The sequence below is a fragment of the Eptesicus fuscus genome, chromosome 4, assembly GCF_027574615.1.
Source record: "Eptesicus fuscus isolate TK198812 chromosome 4, DD_ASM_mEF_20220401, whole genome shotgun sequence".
NCBI classification, from domain to species: domain Eukaryota; kingdom Metazoa; phylum Chordata; class Mammalia; order Chiroptera; family Vespertilionidae; genus Eptesicus; species Eptesicus fuscus.
In genome coordinates, this window is record NC_072476.1 from 54591935 (window position 1) to 54615943 (window position 24009).

Genomic DNA, 24009 nt, shown 5'->3' on the forward strand with positions numbered 1-24009 from the left:
GAAGCCTCTGGCAAGTCTGCATGGCAATATCAAGTAAGAACCCTGAGTTTTTGTAGTAAGATCATCTTTCTGCCTACACTATTCTCCTTTTGAAAAGAAACTCTTGGCTTGCTCCTTGATACTGGTTTGTTAGATTAAACCTGATTATGAACACCCTGTGATCTGAACTCCGATCATGAGGTATGTGCTATCTACTATAACAAATCATAATATTAGATGTGTGAGGTACCCCTCATTGTTAAATGAAATCTGAGGTACAGGTAGGTTTGGAAAGCACAAGTAGCTATTTAGGCAGCTATCTCAGACTACGGCTACTTATTTTTATTGCCTTGCAATTCTCTCTTCAAATGCAGAAAAGTTATCATTGTAGGCAGAAGTTAACATGGCCTTACTTAAAAAACCTAGATGACTTCATTATAAGGACCTCAGAGTTCCCTGTGTCTGGCTCTTAGAGGAAGAAGAAGTATAGCCTGGTTTACAGAGGGTATGTAAGGTATGTTGGCACCCACCAGAAGTGGACAGCTCTTAAGTAATAGCCATAATTAAGCATTTCCCTAAAAGGCAGTGATAAGTGGAAATTCCCTTTGATAGGAGAGGAGAGGATTAAGGTACAGATTTATATTGATTCATGAACCACACAATATATAAGCTGGCTGGTCAGAAGCTTGGGAAAAACTAAAATGAAAGTTATTTACAAAGTATAAGGAGTTCCAGCTAAGAGATGTGTAGTGTGCCTTTTGGCATGGACCCAGAATACAAAGATATTTTTGCCACTTGTTAATGCTCACTTGAGGGCATTCTTTGTGGAAAAGGCTCTCAATCAGGAAGGAAAGATGGTCTGTCCAGTGAACGTCAATCAGTGTTTTTCCCTGACCACTGTGGTGCTTATATAATTGTCCCAGGTTAAAGGTGGCTATATAGCATAAAAAGAAGCTAAGCCAGAGGTAAAAACACACACACACACACAAAAACATGCCCTTTTCCTCTTTAAGGCTGTTCTAATTACCTCCACCTCCACTGCAGATTCATTGCTTGATTACAAACTGTAGGGGCCAGTCCTGAGAGCTCCTGGTATTGCAGCATTCCCCAGAGCAACCAGTATACCCCAGGGCCACCAAAATATATCTATCCTGGTTGCGATTTATCCTCCTGAGATAAGTGTATATTCTAGATATAAGTTTGTTTCTCCTGGCGGCAATGCTTCTACCCACACTCAGAGTTGCTTGACTTGCAGAATGACTTATTCATTGTGTCATATACATCATCACTTCTGACCAAGAAACTCACCTGCAGCAAAAAAAAAGTATGGTAACAAACTCGTACTCATGAAATTGGCTTGTCTTTGTCTCCCAGCACTCAGAAGCCTCTGATTTGCTATAATGGTGTCTGTTTGTCACAACTTTCAGAATAATTTCCTTCCCTATTATCATGGTATATGTGTTAAATAAGGCAGAAACTACTTATGTTGTTGGCTCCTCCATAGCCAGAATGCATAGGTAAGGGAGCAAGGAAGTGTCCATGGATTGGTGTCTCTTACTACTGTACCTAAACATTTATTTATGAATATTTTGCTTCCTGCCTTGGTCTTGTGGAGTCCTAGTCCCCAAAGTATGAATGCTTCTATCAGGCAACATAGTCCTTATTCCCTTAGAATCAAAGCTGACATTGTTCTCTGATCATTTTTGATCTCTTCATGCAAAATAATCAGGAAGAGATGGTCACTTGAACTGGCACAAGTGAGGGATCCTAGTTAACAAGAGGAAGTTGGGTTGCTTTTATATATTGACAAAGAACATGCATTTCGGACTGAGTGAATGCATTTGGATGCCTCTTAACACGCCCACACCCCGTAGTATTTGTTAAAAGGAAAACTGCAGCAACCAATAGTGATAGAATAGCTGAAGACTTGTAAAGGCAACAAAAAATCCCAGACCAGCTGGGGCGCCTGACAAGTAAAGGGAACATGACCTGCTTGATAGGAAAATAAATAATGATTGTCAGCACAGCTTTCTGACCAGCTGCAGAAGGAAGAACTTGTTAGTTGTCCTACTGCCCTTGTTTTCCTCTACCACTTATATGGCGCCCACTGGTGGCTAACATCTCAGTGTTGGGTTCAGATGGGAGAATAACTGGATTGACGTTGCCCAGGATGATATTTTACTGATAGGTTTTTGTGGATTTCTTGTGTTGGAGATACATTTTTCATCTGGATGAAGATAAAAGTGGGTGCAAAGGTACCAAAGGAAATATTGGGCAGTGCTGGATAGTCTCTGTTTATGCCCCCAGATCTGCTGTTCATTATTTGTCACCTGTTTTATCATTTCACAGAAGTCCCATGGACCATATGGCCCCAGCACATTTGCCCCCTGGTTTCCAGCTGAGTTCAGTGAAAGGGAGTTTGCATGTTGAGAAGAGATTGTAGTGTTTATTTCCCTCATTTGCTCCCCACCAGGCATGTTGCAAAAGTTGCTGTGTGGTTCTACCTCAGGCCACAGCTCATAGAGGTTGCCCCTTACAGCTGTAGGACTTGCAGGGCTCCGGTAACTGCCCAGTGGTAGTAGCCCTCACTGTTTGTTCTCTTAACTCTGCCTTTGTTAAAAAGTCTACTTCATAGCCCAGCCAGTGTGGCTGAGTGTTGACCTATGTACCAGGAAGTCACGGTCTGATTCCAGACCAGGGCACATGTCTGGCTTGTGGGCTCGGTTCAGTGTGGGGCATGTGGAGACAGCAGTCAGTCATTCTCTCTCATCATTCATGTTTCTATCTCTCTCTCCCTTCCCTTCCTCTTTGAAATCAATAAAAAATATTTTTTAAAAATCTACATTCATTAAAAAATGTTTAATTTGCTTTAGTTATTTCTTTTGTGTCCTACTGCAGCCTTAATTGATACATAAAAATATCCATACACATATTTTAACTTTCATCTTTTTAAAATATTCAAAGTTCCTTCTCATAAATGACTGCTGTTTTGAAATGAAATTTTGCTAATATACATATATTTTTAATCCTTACCTGAGGATATGTTTTATTGATTTTAGAGGAAGGGAGCGAGAGAGAAAAACCTCAATGTCAAAAACATCCATTTGATGACTCCCATATGCATCTAGATCAGGGAATCAAACCTAAAATCTGGATGTTGCCTCTTGTACACACCCTGACTGGGGTTTGGACCTGCCACCTAGATATATGCCTGACCAGGAATCATATTCCCCGATGGGGAATCGAACCTGCAACCTTTTTGGTGCATGAGATGATACTTCAACTGAGCAACCAGGCCAGGCGTGTGCTAATGCTATTATAACAAGTTTGGAACGTTTTATTTTATTTTCTGTATTGAGACAGTTTAAGTCAAGAATTGATTGTTTTTTATCAAGCTTTAATACAAATTCTCTAGAAAAATAATTTCAGATAGGTTGATTTCAGAGGTAGACTTTTGATTCTCACTTTAGCTTATTCCAGAATTATGGCTTCATTCAAATTTTATATCACTTATGGTCAATATTTTTATTTTAAGAGATTTTCAAATTGTTGGTTAGGTCATGAGTTTGCATTTTCAAGAAGATAAAGGAGATTGACTGTTCAATCTATGTCAAAAGCTTTTGTCTCTTTATTTTATCTTGATAGAAACCCTTATAGAAATGTTTTGAATTTATATCCCAGGTTATTTAAGCAACTGATATAGTTTTACTTTATGTCACCATTAATCATGAGTTGAATCTGTTAAAAGCTTAGCCTCTTAAATCTTAGAGCTATTGTAGGAGTTAATCTAATCCCAACTTCACTGGTCTGTAAAATGAGGAAAGTAATTGTACCTCCTTCATAGAATATTTCTGGGGATAGAGAATGCATACCAGTGAATGACCTTGCTTAAGATAAGCACTCAGTAAATATTACTATAATTATTGCTATTGAGATATATGAAGATAAGAGATAAGTTAGGCATGATAAGCAAGAACCTGGTGAGTCATACAGGCAATTAAAACGTGGTTTATAGTCACTGAAAGAAGAATTCCCTTTGGGCAATTCAGGGGAAAACTTTTAATAAGTGGAATTTGAGCTGGGCTTGAACAAGGTAAAATTTCAATAGGAAAAGCATGTGGTGTGGTCATTATAAACAAGGAATATGCTATTGAAGGATTTTTATGTTTTAAACTTGATTAGAAAATGGATGTTATAAACAGATATTAGGAAATCAGAGAATTTGGTTTTGTGAGAAAGAGAGTGAGTTTGTTTTAGAGGTAGACATTTGGCATTTGAAAATGAAGCTCTAGATCATAAGAGATACTGGAAATTCAACTTTGAGATTTGTAGTCATCTTCATAGTTTCTACATCCATGGTAGTGGATGTTTATTCTAAAGGAGAGAGAATAGTAAGGGAGAAAGTGAAAAGAGAAAATCCTAAATCTTGACAGTAGGAATCATTAAGTGATCATTGATTGATAAGACTAACTCTCTATGATTTAAGTCTATCTATTCAAGGATTAAATTTTTAAAATTTTATTGCCCAGGATTGTTTTTGCTCTACTTGATACCTTTGTCATACTTCAGACAAGTATTTTTCAAAATTGTGTTTTATAGAGCACTGGTTCTGTGAGATGATAGACATTAATGGGGAAAAAAAGGTAACAACTATATGATCGATAGTATGTAAAACTTTGTCCTACTACATATAAAAGCATGTGTATTGCTCTGTAAGAGGAGAGGTGCAGTAATAGAATACAGTGCTTTGCAAACTAATTTGACCATAGAACTAGTTACAGAACAGAAAACCCTGTCTGGGAAGCTCAATTGGTTACAGCATTGTTCAGGTAGTCACTGTTGCAGTTTGGTCCTTGGTCAGGGCACATAAAGGAATCAACAAATGAATGCACAAATAGATAAACAACAAATTGATCTCTCTCTCTCTCTCTCTCTCTCTCTCTCTCTCTCGCTCTCTCTCTCTCTTTCTCTCTGTTTCTCTCAATTGTCAAATAAGTAAATAAATCTATATATTTAAAAGCCCAGCGACCAGAAATGCAGAATGACTGGAACGACTGGTGGCTATGATGCACACTGTAGCAGCCAACTGGCTTGATCCGGGCCCCTATTGGCCCCCCACCTGGCCAGCCCTGCCCCCAATTGGTCCCCCCTTACCCCAGCCAACCACCCACGGCCCCTCCCCGCTGCCGGCCCAGCCCGATGGCCCCCATCGGGGTGGGCTGGCTGGACCCCACCTGTGTACAAATTTGTGCACTGGGCCTCTAGTAAATCCTACCTAATAAAAGAGTAATATGCAAATTAACCATCACTCTGCTACACCAACAAGCCACGCCCACCAGGAAACCATCCGCCGGAGGCTTTTCTGGCCTTGGGCACCAGCGGGGAGCCTGCAATGAATTGTAGGCAACTGGGGGTCTGCTCCTGTGAGGGGGTCTGCTCCTGTGGTGGATTGCAAGGAGCTGGGGTCCCCTGCCCAATGGGCGGTGTCTGCGATCACAGGGAGCTGGAGGTCCCCTTCCCAGGCCTAAAGCTTTGGCCAGAGGCTTTAGGCTTGGGCAGGGCCCAGCCCTCCATTGGTGTGAACTATAGAGGAAACACCTTTTCTGACTGCACATTGGCTAAGCTTCCTGTATGCACCTGGTAATATTCTTAGTAACTTGGGTAATAAGAATCCAGAAAGGTGATCTAGGGTTTTTCCACCACACTTCTGGAGAAAAAAATGAAGGTCCACTGCTGGAGGGCTAAGAAATGTCATATCCTGCCCTAGCCCGTTTGACTCAGTGGATAGAGCCTCGGCCTGCCCACAGCAGGTCCTGGGTTTGATTCTGATCAAGGGCATGTACCTAGGTTGCAGGCTCCTCCCTGGCTGGGGCCCAGATCAGGTCTCATGCAGGAGGCAACCAATCAAAGTGTTCCTCTCACTTTGATGTTTCTCTCTGTCTTTCCCTTTCTCTTCCACATTCTCTAAAAGTCAATGGAAACATATCCTTAGGCGAGGATAAAAAAAAAAAATGAAAGAAAGAAATGCATATCTTATGAAAGACACATCTTGAAAATGCCTAAAGAAAGTTGCCATTTTTTCTTGGTGAAGGGACTGGAGTCGTGTTGATGAAAACACCTTGGTGGCTGTGGTGACTGGCAGTGGCTGCAGCAGCGGGGTGATGGGGCTGGTGCCTTCCCCTGATCAGCCTGGTTGCCTCCCACAAAGGGAGGCCAGACTGTGGCTTAGGCCATCAGTAGGACATCCGCTGAGGGCTCCCAGTATGTGAGAGGGGGCAGGTTGGGCTGAGGGACCCCCCCCCCAATGCATGAATTTCGTGCACCGGGCCCCTAGTAAATAAATAAACAAACAAACAAACAGAAAGAGTTTGTTCTCCCATTGCTAGCAGAACCAAACATTAGACAATAAGAATTGGAGAAATATTGGTTATTTTATTATAATGGCACCATGAAGGAGAACGGGAAGCTTATGCTCAAAAGCCTGAAGTCCCTGATGGCACATAGGTTACAGATTGTATAGGGCAATATCACAGGACACTGTGGATTAGGGGTTTGGGGTTCTGTTGGGAGCTGATTGGTCAGAGGTGAGATGATGGGGCTGAAACATTTCTTCAGGTGTTGAGAACAGCTCTGAGGTCTGTTCCTGTGTCCCTTGTTCCCTCTCATGAGAAAGCAGCTAAGAGGTCATTTTACCTTAGGGCTCAGGAGCTGAAACATAGCTTAGATTAAGAAGTTTTCTTTATCCTGCTACGGGAGAGGGGGAGGAAGATGTGATTTCTAGAGCTAGGATTTAAAGCTAAAAGTCATAAGGACCCTTCGTTTCAAACCCTTTTGTTCATGAAAATTCTCAGAAGCCTAGGGGTTTCATAAAATATATTTGGGGAAATCTTGCTTTATACCCTTTTAGAGGATGGTTCAGCTTATTAAATTATTGTAGCTTAAAGCTCATGGTGAATACATTGGAGGACCAGAAGAATAGGAATCAGATTGTTTGTGTTGCACAATGTGACTTTGGGTTTCTAGTTTCTTCATTTATTAAATGTTTGCAGAAAGTTTTAAAGATTAGACTGGGAAATGTATGTGAAAGCTTTGAGTATTGAGAAGCACCATGAGTTTAACAATATTTGTATAGGTTTTTTTTTTCCTCGTGAACAATGCAATGTGTAAAGTAGGATATATTTTATTGTAGTTAAAGGTTAATGGGTTATTTTTCAGAAGGTGCTATTTATATTCGTAGCTTCAATATTTTTCCTTTGTACTTCCATAATTTGATCATTGCCTTTTTTAGAATTTCTTATCCCATTCTTACATTACTTAAGAACTCAATAGCCTCTGTTCACCTATGTATTCTGTAGACATTTAGAAGTGCTTGTGATACTTGATATACAGCATACTGCTGGTACTCTAAAAAGAATGCAGTCGTCTCAGTAGTCCATATGTCTATGCAATTAACTATCTCTTGAAAGTCCATACTAAGCTATGTCTTAGTTATGGCTGTTAATGTCATCTTTCCCTGACACCCACTTATGCATATTGAAGTACTGTATATGGGTTTATAGACATACTTTAAATATTAAGGATGTTTTCTGAAATTACATATTTCAGTACTTTATTCATTTATGTTAGTTTTTCTTCCCCTTATGTACTTCACTTTTGTGTACATACAATCTCCTTTGGCCACCTTTATTAACATTTCCTGTTGTTCTTTTTTTTATTATTATTCATTTAAATAATTTGTCATGGATACACTACAAGTGTATTTGACTTATGAGCCTTGTTCTGCACTACAGACTGCTTCTTAAGTATTCTTTTTTAAAATTTAAAATCTTAATTTAATTTTAGTAATTGAATTTATTGTGGTAACATTGTTTCGCAAAAACCATACAGGTTTCAAGTGTATAGCTCAATAAGACATCATCTTCACACTGCATTGTGAGCCCATTGCCCCAAGCAAAGTCTTTTTCCATTCCCATTTTCCTCCCCTTTGCCCACCTCCACATACCCTCCATCACCCTTTTCCTCTGGCTATCAGCATACTGTTTTCTGTGTCTTTGTGTTATGTATATATATTTTTTGGCAAATCCCTTCACCTTCTTACATCCAGCCCTCCGGTTCTCCCCAAAAGCTGTCAGTTTATTCCATGTATCCATGTCTCTGATTCTATTTTGTTCATCAGTTTATTTTATCCATTAGATTCCACATATAAATGAGATCATGTGATACTTGTCTTTCTCTGACTGGCTTATTTTACTTAGCATAATACTCTCCAGGTCCCTACATGCTGTCTCAAAGGGTAAGAGATCTTTCTTTTTTACTGCTGCATGGTATTCCATGGTATAAATGTACCACAGCTTTATTATCCACTCATGGGCACTTGGGCTGTTTCTGTATCTTAGCTATTGTAAGTAACGCTGCTATGAACATTGGGGTGCATATATTCTTTCTAATTGTTGTTTCATGATTCTTAGGATATATTCCCAGAAGTGGGATTGCTGACTCAAAAGGTAGTTCCAATACTGTTTTTCACAGTGACTACATCAGTCTGCATGCTCACCCACAGTGCACTAGGGTTTCCTTCGCCCCACATCCTCACCAGCATTTGTTTGTTGATTTATTGATGGTAGCCATTCTGGCAGGTGTGAGGAGTATTTCATTGTGGTTTTAATTTGCATCTCTCTGAAGATTGGTGACATGTATCTACTGGCCTTCTGTATATCCTCTTTGGAAGTATCTATTCAGGTCCTTTGCCCATTTTTAAAATCAGATTATTTGTCTTTCTGGTATTGAATTGTGTAAGTTTTTTATGTATTTTGGAAATTAATACCTTATCAGATGTATCATTGGCAAATGTGTTCTCCCATACCATGGGTTCCCTTTTCATTTTCTTGATGGTTTCTTTTGCTGTGCAAGCTTTTTAGTTTGGTGTGGTCCAATTTTTGTTTATTTTGTCCTTTGTTTGCCTTGCCATAGGAGATACATCAGCAAAAATATTGCTATGAGAGATGTCTGAAATTTTACTGCGTATGTTTTCTTCTAGGATTTTTATAGTTAGGCGACATACATTTATGTCTTTTACAAATTTTGAGTTTATTCTTGTGTATGATGTAGGATGGTGGTCTATTTTTTCCTCCTCCTGCTCCTCCTCCTCCTCCTCCTTTTTTTTCTATGTAGTTGTCCAGTTTTTCCAACACCGTTTATTGAAGAGACTGTCTTTACTCCATTGTATGCTCTTGCCTCCTTTGTCAAATATTAATTGATCATGAAAATGTGTGTTGATTTTGGGGTTCTCTGGTCTATTCCATTGAACTATACAGTATATGTGTGTGTATATATGTTTGTATGTATATATATATATGTGCCTCTTCCAGGCTATTTTGATTATAGTGGCCTTGTAGTATACTTTGATATAGGTATTGTGATCCCTTCAACTTTATTCTTTTTTCTCAAGATTGCTGATACTATTGGGGTTTTTTTGGTTCCATATAAATTTTTGGAATATTTATGCTAGATTTGTGAAATAAGCTATTGGTATTTTAATAGGAATTATGTTGAATCTATAGATTGCTTTGCAGTGGTTAGAAGATGGGAAGTAGAGCCAGGGAGAGAAAATTATAGTCATTCCCTGGGAAGGGAGAAAGAGACTTAAAAAAAAAAATCTTTATTGATTAAGGTGTTACATGTGTCCTTATTCCCCCATTACCCCTCAAATCCCCCCCACTCATGACCTCACCCCCCTGTTGTCTGTGTCCATTGTTTAGGCTTATATGCATGCATACAAGTCCTTTGGTTGATCTCTCCCCCTTACTCCCACCCTCCCCTACCTTCCCTCTGAGGTTTGATGGTCTGATCGATGTTTCTCTGTCTCTGGATCTATTTTTGTTCATCAGTTTATGTTGTTCATTATATTCCATAAATGAGTGAGATCATGTGATATTTATCTTTCTCTGACTGGCTTATTTCACTTAGCATAATGCTCTCCAGTTCCATCCATGCTGTTGCAAAAGAGACTGTTTTTGATTAAAGTTAGCCACCTCAAAGTACCTGGTGCAGGCAATGAGGCAGACCCGATTCCCCAGAAAACTATCCTACTTCTCAGGAGGTATGGATACTTCCTGAAAATACTGTCACAAAACTTGTTGGGGGTGTGGAATGTCATCTCAGACAGCAGCATCCTGCTGTACTGAAGGCAGCAGAATGAGCCCTGAAGAAAACATAGCCCCTTTAAATTTCCAGAGATTTGAAGGAAAATGCCTGGGGAAGAGGAGGCTGAGGGCCTCTGAGTGGGGATGAGGGTTGAGCTGAGCTTGATATTTAACTGCTAAATATTTTTCTATGTAGATTTTATTTTGCCTTTTTTGTCTTTAGTTCCCATCCATGTTAGTAGGCCAGACAGGTCACTAGTTTGTTCATTAAGTGAAGTTCTATGCCTCAGTTTTATTATTAACAACAGTCCATGTTCATACACAACAGAGGAGCTCCCTCTTGTGTTATATTGTCAAATCAGATGTTTTTAAATTGGTGATACAAGTATTATTTTTAGATATTTTATTATTCCCCATTAGAAGTTGAAATTCTAGGTTCAAATAGTTTCCTCAGCAAATAATACCACATAGTTTACATAATAGGTAAATCTAGCTATTTTTAAAGATGTTTTTAACAGATGCAATGTAATAAGTTATTTAATATTACTTGTGATGTATGGTTTTCAGGTCCCCATGGCATCTCTGAAATGCACTCTCTAGTTAATAGTTTGTGTTCTTCCAAGAGAAGTTAATTTCATGAGACTTTAAATATATTTAAATATTTGTCATTTGCCTTTATGTTTCTATGACTGTTGGAACATAACATTGTGAGTCATATTATCTTTCACTGGTTACTTTTGCCATTCCTTTACTTCTTTATGGGATTAGTATTGCTGTAGAGAAGTCTGATGTCAGCTAAGTGGTTTTCATTTCCATCTGCATAGTGTGACTGTTTCCCTGACTGTTCAAATAAGTTTTTCTTCATCTTGAAAATCCAGTAACTTTATAAGGGATTGTCTTATTGTTGAACGTTCTGTAACAACATTTTCATCTAACTTGGGCATATGAAGCCTACTGATTTTTTGGGTATGTTAATTTTATATTTTACTGCTTTCATAAATTCTCTTATTGTTTTTAGTAGTTTCTTCATTTATTGTTTTCAGTGTTCCAGAAAGACAATTATAACTTCTGCAAATTGAGATAGCTTTACCTCTTTATTTCCAATTCGTAAGCCTCTAGTTCCTTTCTCTTTCCCTCTAATACATTATTGAAAAGTTGAAGAGGAGCCTGGCTGGTGTGACTAAGTGGTCGAGTCAACCCATGAACCAAGAAGTCACAGTTCAATTCCTGGTCAGGGCACATGCCGGGCTTGCTGGCTGTATTCCTAGTAGGGGGCATCCAAGAGGCATCCAATCAATGATTCTCTCATCATTGATGTTTCTATCTCTCTCCCCCTTCCTCTCTGAAATTAAATATACATATAAAGTCCTACTGTATTTTTCGTTTGTTGTTAAACTTTTTTCACATGCTGGTGTCAATTTGTATTCAATTCATAAAAACATTTTGGTACTTTTTAACCCTTTTTCTATGTTCTGGAATAGTTTTAAGTAGCATTAAGTAGTATAATAATATGATTATTGTCATTATTATTAAATATTTACAAGATTGGTAAAATTCATCTCTGAACTATGGGCTTGAGAATTAATCATTTTAGATTTTCAAATTTATTTGCTAGAAATCTGCTCTAAGTAATCTCTTGTGGTTTTTAAAAATTTTCCTCTCTTTAGAGTTTATTTCCTTTTTTCATGTATTATTTGTATACATATATAATTTCTTCTTTTTCATTATTTTAGCTACTGGCATATTTTACTGATTATTTCAAATAACTTTATGTTAATTATAATATTTTTATTCCATTAATCAGATTTCTGTTTATTTGTTACTTTTTTTTTTTTTTTAAATTAGGGAGGCCTCTTAATCGCTTGCCTCTTTCAGTATTGTTTTTTTAGGTATTCTTTTGAATGTTATTTTCTCTATAGATTTTCTATAATAACCTCATCTAGCTGCAGTGGTGGTAGTGTTGGGAGCAGCTCATTAATGTGTAATTTATTTTTACATATTTTAAATTTTGATTTCATTATTTTTGGTGTGTTTTTTTCTGTTTGAATAAGATGCTTTCTTGTAGCTATTATAGTAGTTTTAGCATATAATTTTTGATTTGCATTATTTCTAGAATCATTTTGAGAAACTTTGTAATTCCAAATTTTTTTTGACCTAAGAATAATTTAATAGTTTTAGATTTTTTTGAATTTTAGATAGAAGGGCCTAGAAGTTTCTAGTTTTGTTTTATTTTGATCATAGATTTTATTGTCATTTAGTCTTTGGAATGTATATAGATATTTTTGCATTGTAATATTTTGGTTAGTGTTTCTTAGACTTGTCCATGGGACCTAAAAATGGAAGGCACAATTTTATCAGAGAATGGAATTTGACATGCTTTCCTAAATTCAATGTTACTAGTTGTATTGTTCAGGTTTTCTATTTCCTTGCTTATTTTTAACAATTTGTGCTCTTGGACTGAGAAAGATGAAAATTAATTTCTGTTGTTCTAACTTTTTCTGTTTATTCTTGCATCTTCTGGTGGAATCTGCTTAATTAAAATTGCTGTTATATATTTTAATTATTTATTTATTTACTATTAATTTTTATGAACGTTTAAGCCTGTATTTATAATGGGTTGTTTTATTCTGTACTTTAAACTTGACTTTTAGAACAATTTTAGGTTTACAGAAAAATTGTGAAGATAGTATATAGTTTCCATTTCCCCCTATTATTAACGTTATATGCTACATTTCTTATGATTAATGAACTGTTGATATATCATCCATTAATGTTTATAATTAGTAACTGAAGTGCATACATTATTCACATTTCCTTAATTTTTATCTAATGTTCTTTTCTGTTCCAGGATCTGATCCAGGGTACTGTGTAACATTTAATTGTCATGCTCAATTGGCTTCTCTTGGCTATGATGATTTCTCAGATATTTCCCTTTTTTTCCGATGACCTTGGCAGTTTTGAGAAGTGCTAGTCAGATGTAGAATAGCCTTCAACTGGGATTTACCTGGTGATTAGACTGGGGTTATGAGTTTTTTAGGAAAGGACCACACAGGCAAAATGCTATTTTCATCACATCATGTCAAGGGTATACACTCTCAACATCACTTATCACTCTTGATGATCTTGATCACCTGACTGAGGCACTGTTTTTCAGGTTAATACACTGCGAAGTCACTCTTTTTGTTCTTGCCTTCCATACATACTCTTTGGAAGAAAGTCACTATGTGCACCCACACTTTAGAAGTGGGGTGTTATGCTCCACCTCTTTGAGGGTAGACTATTGACATAAATAACGAGACGTGCTTCTGAACTAAAGACTTGTCTTTCTTTCTCACATTGGTTTGTTTATTTAGCCTTTGGATTTTCAGTGTGGATATATATGTATTCCAAAACTACTTTATTTTGTTGCTTAAATTATTCCAGCTTTGGCTGTCAGAATCCTTTCAGTTGGCTCATGTGTCCCTTTGACAGACCTCCATCACTGTGGGGTTTTGTTTGTTTTTTAATAATTTTAACACTTCTTTACTTGTTGGCACCATGAGATGATCCAGGCTCATCCTGTATAATTCTTGCCCAGTCCTAGAATCAACCATTTCTCCAAGATAAATATTTAAATTATTGACTGAATTTCTTTTTTATATAGATTTTTTTCTGTGCTCATGTATTCATTTATTGCATTTGTTGGGGTGACATTGGTTAATAATATTATATAGGTTTCAAGTATACAGTTTTATAATACATCATCTGTATATTGTTTTGTGTATTTACCACCCCAAATCAAGTATCCTTCTGTCACCATTTATGCCCTCTTCTACTTCCCTCTATTTCCCCTTTCCTCTGATAATCACCATAAGTTTTATTTTATTTTATTAATCTCTTCACCTTTTTCACCCAGCCCCCCAAATCCCTCCCCTCTTTCAACTGTCCGTCTGTTCTCTGTCTCTATGAGTCTGTTTCTATTATGTTTGTTAATTTATTTTGTTCATTAAATTCTACATGTAAGTAAAATCATACGGTGTTTGTCTTTCTCTTGAATTTCTTTATGTTTACAATTTTATTTTTTCCCTCTCTAAAGATACTTGCTCAATAGCGAGGAATAGAACCGGTTGTACCTCTTCAAGTTCTTCACTTTCCAACTTCTTGTATGTCTTCATCTTGGGACAACTGTTGCTGGGAGCAGGAGGAACTCCCCTCTATACCCTGGGAACAGCCTTTCTTGATGACTCTGTACCCACACACAAATCTTCTCTCTATATAGGTAAGTTTGCTCTGTAATATGAATGTCTGGGTATCATTTCATCTTATTGATGTTTAAATTTATAAGTAAAGCATAACATATGCTTATTTAAAATTAGTTGTAATATCATAAGAGTATCTATCAGATACATGCAATATTGCTTTTTATTATTATTATTTACTGACATAACATGTCTTCCCATTGAATTTTGTTGAATGCCCTGCACTATTTCTTTTTTTTTTTTTTTTTGCACTATTTCTTATACTGGGCATGCCAGCCTTCCTGGAAGTGCCGTTCAAGCCGTAGACTCTCTAGACTGCTTGAATTCCAGGCTGATTTACACAGGGTGTGGAGATCGAGCTCTGCCACTCTATGGGGCTTACTACATCCTACTAGATGTCAGCAAAAGAAAACCCAAGATAGTGCCCAGAAACTGTGGAGTTTTCCATTTCAGATTAACCCTTTTGATATATAACTGGATTCCTCCCCCCCCCCCCCCCCCCCTCTTTGTGATCTGATTTTCTGGTAGCGTAAGTTTATCTCAAATTCCTTTTCTGATGTACCTGCAAGGTAGAGCTATATGGCCCTACAGCCAATCCATGACCCTATAGCCAATTAATGTGCAATTTATTTGCACATGAGTTTTTACTTTATCAATTTATTATTCTACTAGTGATGTAGAGGACTATCTTAGTCCAGTCATACTGCTATAATAGAATACCATAGAATGGTTAGCTTATAGACAACATATATTTATTTCTTAAAACTCCTGGAGGCTGGGAAGCCCAAGATCAGGGTACCCACTGATTCAGAGTTTGGTGAGGGGTTAATTTGCAAAATTTAAATGTTACATATGATGAATTTTTACATATCTGAGATAAATAAGGTCAGTTTAATTCTGCTGCAAGTGAAAATGGGAGATTCACTAAAAGCATATGGCTAAATGAATTGCTTGTTTTTAAGAAACAGACTAATGACCAGATTTAGGTTTTTATCAGTTGCTGTAGTATAAAATAAAGAAGGCTTTTGTAGTGTGTACAGAGTGGAAAAGGCTTATACTTTCATATATTTTCCATAAGGATTGTAAAAAATAATTACTATAACCATCTGTAAAGGATAATAGTCGATGCACTACCCCTGCCACCAGTTAAAGATATAACCCTCCATGGATTTATAATAACTGGATTTATTGCAATTATTATTATTGCAATTATTATTTCAGTGTAATAGCTTTTAAATTATATAATTTAAGCTCCTGGATTTTACAAGTGATACCATTCAAATGGCATCACATATTTTTTTTTTAGTGAAAATATGTGTAATTTTTTGTTTGTTTCTTTTTTTTTTTGTTAATCCTCACCTGAGGGTATTTTTCCATCGATCCTTTAGAGAGAGTGGAAGAGAGAGGGAAAGGCGAGGAGAAACATTGAAGTGAGAGAAACACATTGATTGGTTGCTCCCTGCAGGTGCCCTGATCAGGGCTCGGGCTGGGGAGAAGCCTGCAACTAAGGTACATGCCCTTGGCGGGAATCAAACCCAGGAGCCTTTGGTCCTCAGGCCAAGGCTCTATCCACTAAGCCAAACCAGGTAGGGCTAATATGTGTAATTTTCATGTAATTCTAACCATTTTGATTTTTCTACAGTAAAATATTTGTATCTTTACTATTATTAGACATTTAAAGCAAACTTGTACAGATGAAAATTTTCCTTGTCTTTGTCCTTCTAGGAATTGGCTATTCCATGTCAATATTAGGCCCTGCTGTTGGCTATGTGCTGGGAGGACAGCTGTTAAAAGTGTACATTGATGTCGGTTTGGAACAAAGGCAAGGCAATATCTGTTTTTCTTTTATTTAAATTTATTTCATTATTTTAGTGTTAACATCATAGACAAATATTTTCACAGTATTTCTTTAGCATATTATGAAGATTTTTTTTCAGTAAACAAAACTGAATACATACAATTTTTATGTAATGTTTTGGTTACATTGTTTCATGAGTTAATCCATACCATCTTTTAGTATAAAACATTTATTATTCATAAATAAGGATATTTAATAGTTACCTAGTATAATTTTTCTATACACATATAAGGTGCCATAAATTGTTCAAAAGGAGAATTTAATCAAAATTAGTTATGTTTTTAGTAGATTTAACTGGAGGTAGGTAGCTTGAAGAGTCAAGAGTGTATGATTCTCAGACTAAGTTCTCTAGTATCTCTAATGATATCTTAGAGATCACAGTTGTGCAGTTTTAATAACTGACCATGGAGGATAGAAATAGGGAATATTTATTTGTTTCATACAAAGACTATAGAAAAAGGTGTCAGGGGAAGCCTTGAAGCAGAGAGCTGATTTTAAGAAAGGACATTTTAATTTCAGTAGAGAATTGCATAAGTTTGTAGGAGTGGAGTATTTTGGGAAAGAGTCTATTATTATAAAATATGAAACCATTATAAAAATGTAATGAATCATTTTACAAAGACATATTTAAAAGAATGCTGTAATTGAAGCACAGTGTGTGGGCTTTTAACATAGGTCAAATATGCTGTGAGATGTATTTAATATAGTAGAGAATGAAGACTTAGCCAAAGTTAGATAAAGTATGTTCAGAAATACTATGTATACTTTCAACAGTATATTTAGTATTAAATAGTTTAAATTTCTATGTCCTATTTGCCAGCCTGAAATACGTTGCAAACCATTATTCTTATAGCTCTCATTTATGCTTGCTATCTGTTGTCTGATTCATCAGAATGGCTCCTCTTAAAATTTTGGATATTATAAAAATATTACTCTATAAATGTACTTGAATTATAAAGTATATAATTATCATAACTGAGTTTTAATGAACAAAATAGAGTTGACTTTGACCTTTTGTTTTTCTGTCATATAGCACTGATATAACTGAGGATGACCCACGATGGCTCGGGGCATGGTGGATTGGATTTCTTATGGCTTGTCTCTGTGCTTGGTGTTTAATAATACCTTTTTCTTGCTTTCCAAAACATTTACCAGGTAAAAATAATATCTTTAAGACAAGGAAGTTTTAGTCCAATTCTAGGTCAAGTGTTGCTTTCTACATGATTGGAAAGAACCCTAGAAAATTTATTTGTTTTTTTAGAATCTCAGTTTTCTGCCTATGCAAACTTTTGAATAGCTTTCTCTATTTTGGGAAATATTAGGGAGCAATCTTAATATTCATGGTTTCCTTTAATTTTCAATTCATAATCAGCAAAACTATACATATTCACCTATTTACTATAAACTTACTAAATTTGTTGCTTATTTGTTGTCTAGAATCCTGCTGTATATATCTATATAAGATAATATCTTTTAAACTATTTGTCTGTATTTAGTCACTAAATTCAAGAGCCCATCTGCCTTAAATCATTGATGTTTATTATTTGCTGTTAAAAGTACAAGTGCTTTTCTTTGAATTATCATCAAAGACATGCTGTAGTATACTAGTCTGTTCAAAAAAGAAAATATTAATAGAAGAGAATATTCTGATATTTTGCTTCTGTATAATCTTGAAGTTCAAATATATATATGTACACACACACACACACACACACACACACACACACACACACACACACGAGGCCCAGTGCACGAAATTCATGCACTGGGGGAGGGGGGGTATCCCTCAGCCCAGCCTTCACCCTCTCCAATCTGGGACCCCTCAGGGAATGTCTGACTGTTGGCAGTCAGACATCCCTCTCACAATCCGGGACTGCTGGCTCCCAACCGCCGCTCACCTGCCTGCCTGCCTAATTGCCCCCTAACCACTCCCCTGCCAGCTTGATAGACGCCTAACTGCCTAACTGTTCCCCTGCTGGCCCGATTGCCCCCAACTGCCCTCCCCTGCCAGCCTGGTTGTCCCCAACTGCCCTCCCCTGCTGGCCATCTTGTGGTGGCCATCTTTGACTCTATGGGGGCAGCTATCTTGTGCAAGAGCGTGAGGGTCAATTTGCATATAATATAGTACCAGAAGCCCGGTGCACCCTCAGCCCAGCCTGCACACTCTCCCGTCTGGGACCCCTTGAGAGATGTCTGACTGCCTGTTTAGGCCTGATCCAGATCCTATAGGATCGGGCCTAAACGGGCAGTTGGACATCCCTCTCACAATTCAGGACTGCTGGCTCCCAACTGCTCGCCTGCCTGCCTTCCTGATTGCCCCTAACCGCTTTTGCCTGCCAGCCTGATCACCCCCTAACCACTCCCCTGCCAGCCTGATTGATGCCTAACTGCTCCCCTGCCAGCCTGTTTGCCCCTAACTGCCCTCCCTTGCAGGCTTGATCGCCCCCAACTGCCCTCCCTTGCAGGCCTGGTCCCTCCGAACTGCTCTCCCCTGCTGGCCATCTTGTGGTGGTCATCTTGTGTCCACATGGGGGCAGTCATCTTGTGTGTTGGAGTGATGGTCAATTTGCATATTATTCTTTTATTAGATAGGATTAGATAGGCTAGAGGCCTGGTGCATGGTTGGGGACCTGGTTTTCCCTGAAGGGTGTCCCAGATCAGGGTGGGGGTTCCCTTGGGGTGTGGGGGTGGCCTGGGCGAGTGGCCTGTGTTGGTTTGCAGGCCGGCCACATCCCCCTAGCGACCCAAGCGGAGGCCCTGGTATCTGGGATTTATTTATCTTCTATAATTGAAACTTTGTAGCCTTGAGTGGAGCCAAGCCTCCTGCTCACTCGGTGGCCGCAGCCATTTCTGTTGGGATTTATTTATCTTCTATAATTAAAACGTTGTAGCATTGAGTGGAGGCCTGCGCTGCAAAGGCAGGTGGAAAGCTTGGCTTCTTCCATCTCCGGGGGCAACCCTAGCCTCCTGCTCTCTCCAGCTCCATGGCTGCCACCATTTTTGTTGGGATTTATTTATCTTCTATCATTGAAACTTTGTAGCATTGAGTGGAGACCTAGGCTGGCAAGGGCAGGCGGAAAGCTTGGCTTCCTCCATTGCCGGGGAAACCCAAGCCTCCCTCCTGTTCTCTCCGTGGCCACAGCCATCTTTGTTGGGTTTATTTGCATATTTGCTCCTGATTGGCCTATGGGTGTGGCTTGTGGGCGTGGCTTGTGGGTATAGTGGAGGTACAGTCAATTTGCATATTACTCTTATTAGATAGGATATGCATTGTTGTTTGAATATTTCCATAATGCATTGTTGTTTGCTTATATATACACATATGTATTTTTCTCTAGGCTCAGGTATTGTTTCTATTATTTAAAAAAGGATAGAAGATTACCATTTGGAAATGGGCAAAACAAATGTTGACAGAGTAGAAGTAGGTGGAACCATTGCTTTTTATTTTTTTTAAAGATGTTTTTATTGATTTTTTAGAGAGAGTAAGGGATAGGGATAGATAGAAACACTGATGAGAGAGAAACATCAATCAGCTGCCTCCTGTATGCCCCCTACAGGGGATTGAGCCTGCAGCCAGGGGCATGTGCTCTGACCTGGAATTGAACTGGGGTCAGTGCTCAACCAGAGAACCACACTGGCTGGGCTGATTTTTTTTTTTTTTCTTCTACATTGGACCATCCAACTTATGATTCAATATATTAACTGTTTTCTCAGATTTATTCATAGAACCATTATTAAAAATGAAAGGGACCTGGTAATAGATGTCAAACATTGTTTCATCTGCAAAGTATGTTAGAATTAAAGAGAGTAAAAGAAAAAAAGCCACAAACATACTTTGTTTAATATATAAAAGATGTGAAAGAGAAACATTTGAGCTAAAGAAATATTTTTAAAGAAAGTTTTATAATAAAGAGAATAAATATGTGATTAGAGGAAGAGTGTCTCATCTTAAATTTTAGACCAGTTGGAACTTCCTTAGCTAATTGTAAAAATATTAACTCTTGCCAGATTGCAGACTTGGATATTTATACAGTTTTTTTTGATGAAAAGAGGAACTGGATCCTTATTTATGGAATTTATATATGTGTAGAAGTGTGTGTCAATTAAAAAGTATTTTTTAAATGAAGAATGAAGTGATAGAGCAAGTACATTTACTTTTTTTTTTTTAGGTACAGCAAAAGTTCAAGATGGAAAAACTTCCCAGACTCATCAGAGTAATAGTTCCTTAGATCATATAGACGAGAATTTTGGGGGAAGTTTTAAAGATTTTCCAGCTGCACTAAAGGTAAAATAACATGGTTCATGCACACACCCACCCTCACACATACGTATGTAGATATATGTATACATTACATATGTACATAAACTCATATATCCATACAAATATTACCACAATGCATTGTTGTTTGACTATTTCCATAATGAATTCATTGCTGTTTGCTTATTTACTATTATTCTAGCTCTTGTAAAAAACCCTCCAGATTTCTATTTCTTGAGCTTTGAGTAAATGAAAATTATTTCAGAATAGAATGGTTGAAAGAACATGAGTTACCTTATTGGCAATATCAATATTCAGTGATTCCTTATTAGCACAATAACCTGTTATTCCATGCCATTTCCTTTATGTAATGGATCAATCAGTTATCACTGAATTGTAAATATATATTTGAGAATGCCAAACCTATATATTTGCCTTGTGAAAGAAGTAGAGGTTAGTGGTTACTGGGCTTGAACTTGAGGTTAAAGACACAAAAGTGTTATGGTCTATTCTTTTGAACTCAGCAGAAAAGCATTCTTTCTATTTAGCATTATAAAAGTTTTATACATAAAGAAATTTGTAATTTTACCTTTTTGAGATTTGAAATTATTTAAATTATTTACTTTTTCTTAGATCATCTGCCTCTGACTCGTGTGTTTGTGTGTGTGCATGTGTGTGTCTGTATGTACTGTGGTTGGTTTTATGATTTTTTTTTGTATTTAATATTCCAGAACTATACTTTGGTTTTCAATATATGATTAAGTATATTGAATTAATGAATGTCTACACTCCCTTCTGATAGATAGATAACATTCTGAGAAGTCTAGCAACATAGACACCTTTTTAAAATGACTTAACACTCTGCCTATTTAAGCTTCTGAACTACTGAGATACAGACTCAGAACAATACTACAACTTTGATACTTAAAGACCTTTCTCTATGCTCACTTACTGGACATAGCAATTCAGAACACAATAACAATGTCAGATAAGGGACAGATTTATTGTATGGAGATTTTATAGTAAGACTGGGGAAGGGTAGGCTTTCCAAGTGGGTCCGTACCTCCTTTTTCAGGTCCCTTGCATATGACAAAGGCACAGTCATCCTACCGATGCCATCATTTGTCAATCCTCTCAAGTGCTTCACAGATACATTTTCTCAACATTCTCTAAATAAAGCTATTTAACCCATATTTATACTTTTGTGCTGGCGGAAAAAGCTGAAATATTATGGATAAATATATGGTTTTTATTAAAAAGTTGCCATTCTGTGCTGTATTTTGCACATTCTGTGCTGTATCATAGTTATTCATTTGGTGAACTGTATTTTTTCTTTAGAATTCCATGAGGAATACTGTCTTTATGTGTTTAGTTATATCAACTTCTTCAGAAGCCTTAGTTACTACTGGATTTGCTACATTTTTACCTAAATTTATAGAAAACCAATTTGGATTGTCATCCAGCTTTGCAGCTACCCTTGGAGGTAAAACATTTTCTTTGTCCTAGTGTAATCTTACTGTACCAATTTAATTGTCTAATGGAATAGCTGAGTCCTTGAAATTTAAACTTTATACTGATTTTGATAAAAGTTTCTGATTTTCTGACATCAAATAATATTTTATATGAACTTGATAGGTACAGAGGCTGTATAGCTATATAGCTAAGGAGACTATATAGTAATGTTAATATTTAAAACATTAATTTTATTAATCTCTTAATATAACAAATCATTTATTCATGTGTCTAAATCACGAGTGCTTTCGTATGTTAAAACCGATTTGATGTTTGTTTTTGATGTTTTCCAGTTTTTGGTAGGAGTTACTGAGTATATTTGTATGTTTTCTGTCTTCTTTCTCATTAGGGGCTATTTTAATTCCTGGAGCTGCTCTGGGTCAGATTTTAGGTGGTGTTATTGTTTCGAAGTTCAAAATGACATGTAAAAACACGATGAAGTTTGCTTTGCTCACATCTTTAATTGCACTTGTGTTGAGCTTTGTATTTGTTTATGCCAGCTGTGAAAATGAGCCATTTGCGGGAGTGTCTGAATCATATAATGGGTAAGTATGTTTCAATGCTTTTTGATATTAATATCAGAGTAATGAACTATGTGTGTATTTCTAAATATATGATAAAATGATGAGATATTGGCTTTTTAATGTTTTATCTGAAAGGCTTTTTCTTTTGTAAGAATAGTCACCTTTTATTTTTACTTTAAATAACTGACATCTTATTAAAAGTTGGGTATTTATTCAGAGAGCAACTATTCTGTACTGGGTACTATGCTCAGGGTTACAATGATTGAATATAGCAGAATCTTTGCCCAGAGGGGATTAACATCTTAGGGAGGCTTTCACATTGTATGTTCCTATTAATTTAAATTTTAAAATATGAAGATGCCTCCCTGTGGTGAAAGTCTTGTATTAGGTGGGCTGAAAATGGGTTAGGAGAGAAATTAAAATGAAGCTAGTCCTAGGTGATACTAATCATTGCTTTATCTGCTTTAGAAGTTCATGTTTACTGTAGAGGAATAAGCGACTTCTTATCCTTCCGATCTGTAAACATGTTTCTTTGTGCTGTTTGTTTCACACTTAAGTCCTAGGCTCTGAGCAGGGGTTCAGGCAGGAGGTTGCATGGCAGTGTATTTTATATGTTTGACGCTGTTGAGGGAGATGGTACTCCAGGTCAGGGACTCCATGATTTTGTATGATATGGCATTCAGATCACCTAAGGAGATATACTTTGGGGAAGTTTGCCATTAACAGTTATGACTGGTAGTTGCTGTTCATGTCTGTCATTCTTTTACATTAATGAGATGCTGAGTTTTCTAAAGCCGCGTTTAATTCCACTCCACTGCATGTGGTCAGCATTTGTTGACTGCTTCCTGTGGCAGAACTCATGGCAAAAATCCATACACTAAAGGAGTCTTCCGTGTAAGAGGAGAGACTGGGAAACAAAACAGCGAATGAACAATGCATTAGGTAATGAGAGACATACAAAGGGTATGGAATTCAGAAAGAGAGCTTTTCAGTTTCCTTTGACGAGATTCAGGAAAGGCTTCACGGCATAAGAGAAAAAATGGGATTAAATACCCTTTCAGGATGTGAAAAGTTTTGCGAGATGAAAATTTTAGAAGAGGGAAAAGTAGAGGAGATATGTTTAGCCAATAAATGCTAGAAAGTGAAGGCTAGGTTCAGGGACCTGTTTGAATGGACTCAGTCCTGTGTCTGAAAATAGTAGAAAAATATCTGGGACTATGGAAGTAAGTTGGGCAGACCTGGCTTTCACATCTGTAAATTTCACCCAAACCTGTTCCAAGAAATGACTTTTTTTGTTTGTTCCTCTTGGAAGAAGAAAAAGTTTTGGATTATGTAACACTAATTTATCACCTTGACAGATGAATGATATAGATGTGAGTCCCTTTGGTATTTTCTACCTTAACCACACTCACCAATCTGTGTATAATTATGTGTCCATCTCTCTCTGCTCTTAGATTGAAATCTTTGAGGACAACGAATAGTGTACTCAGCTTTGTAT

The 24009-nt window shown here is 37.1% G+C and overlaps 1 protein-coding gene across 1 annotated transcript in view; it reads left to right on the plus strand.

Annotated features, from left to right (window-relative positions):
• Positions 1-24009, plus strand: part of SLCO4C1 (solute carrier organic anion transporter family member 4C1) — a 63177-nt gene that overhangs the window by 27377 nt on the left and 11791 nt on the right. The window contains exons 3-8 of the mRNA XM_008144511.3: positions 14197-14379; positions 16085-16181; positions 17251-17372; positions 20387-20502; positions 21814-21958; positions 22337-22532. Of these exons, the coding sequence (XP_008142733.2) occupies positions 14197-14379; positions 16085-16181; positions 17251-17372; positions 20387-20502; positions 21814-21958; positions 22337-22532 (859 nt within the window). The remainder of the gene's footprint in view (positions 1-14196; positions 14380-16084; positions 16182-17250; positions 17373-20386; positions 20503-21813; positions 21959-22336; positions 22533-24009) is intronic.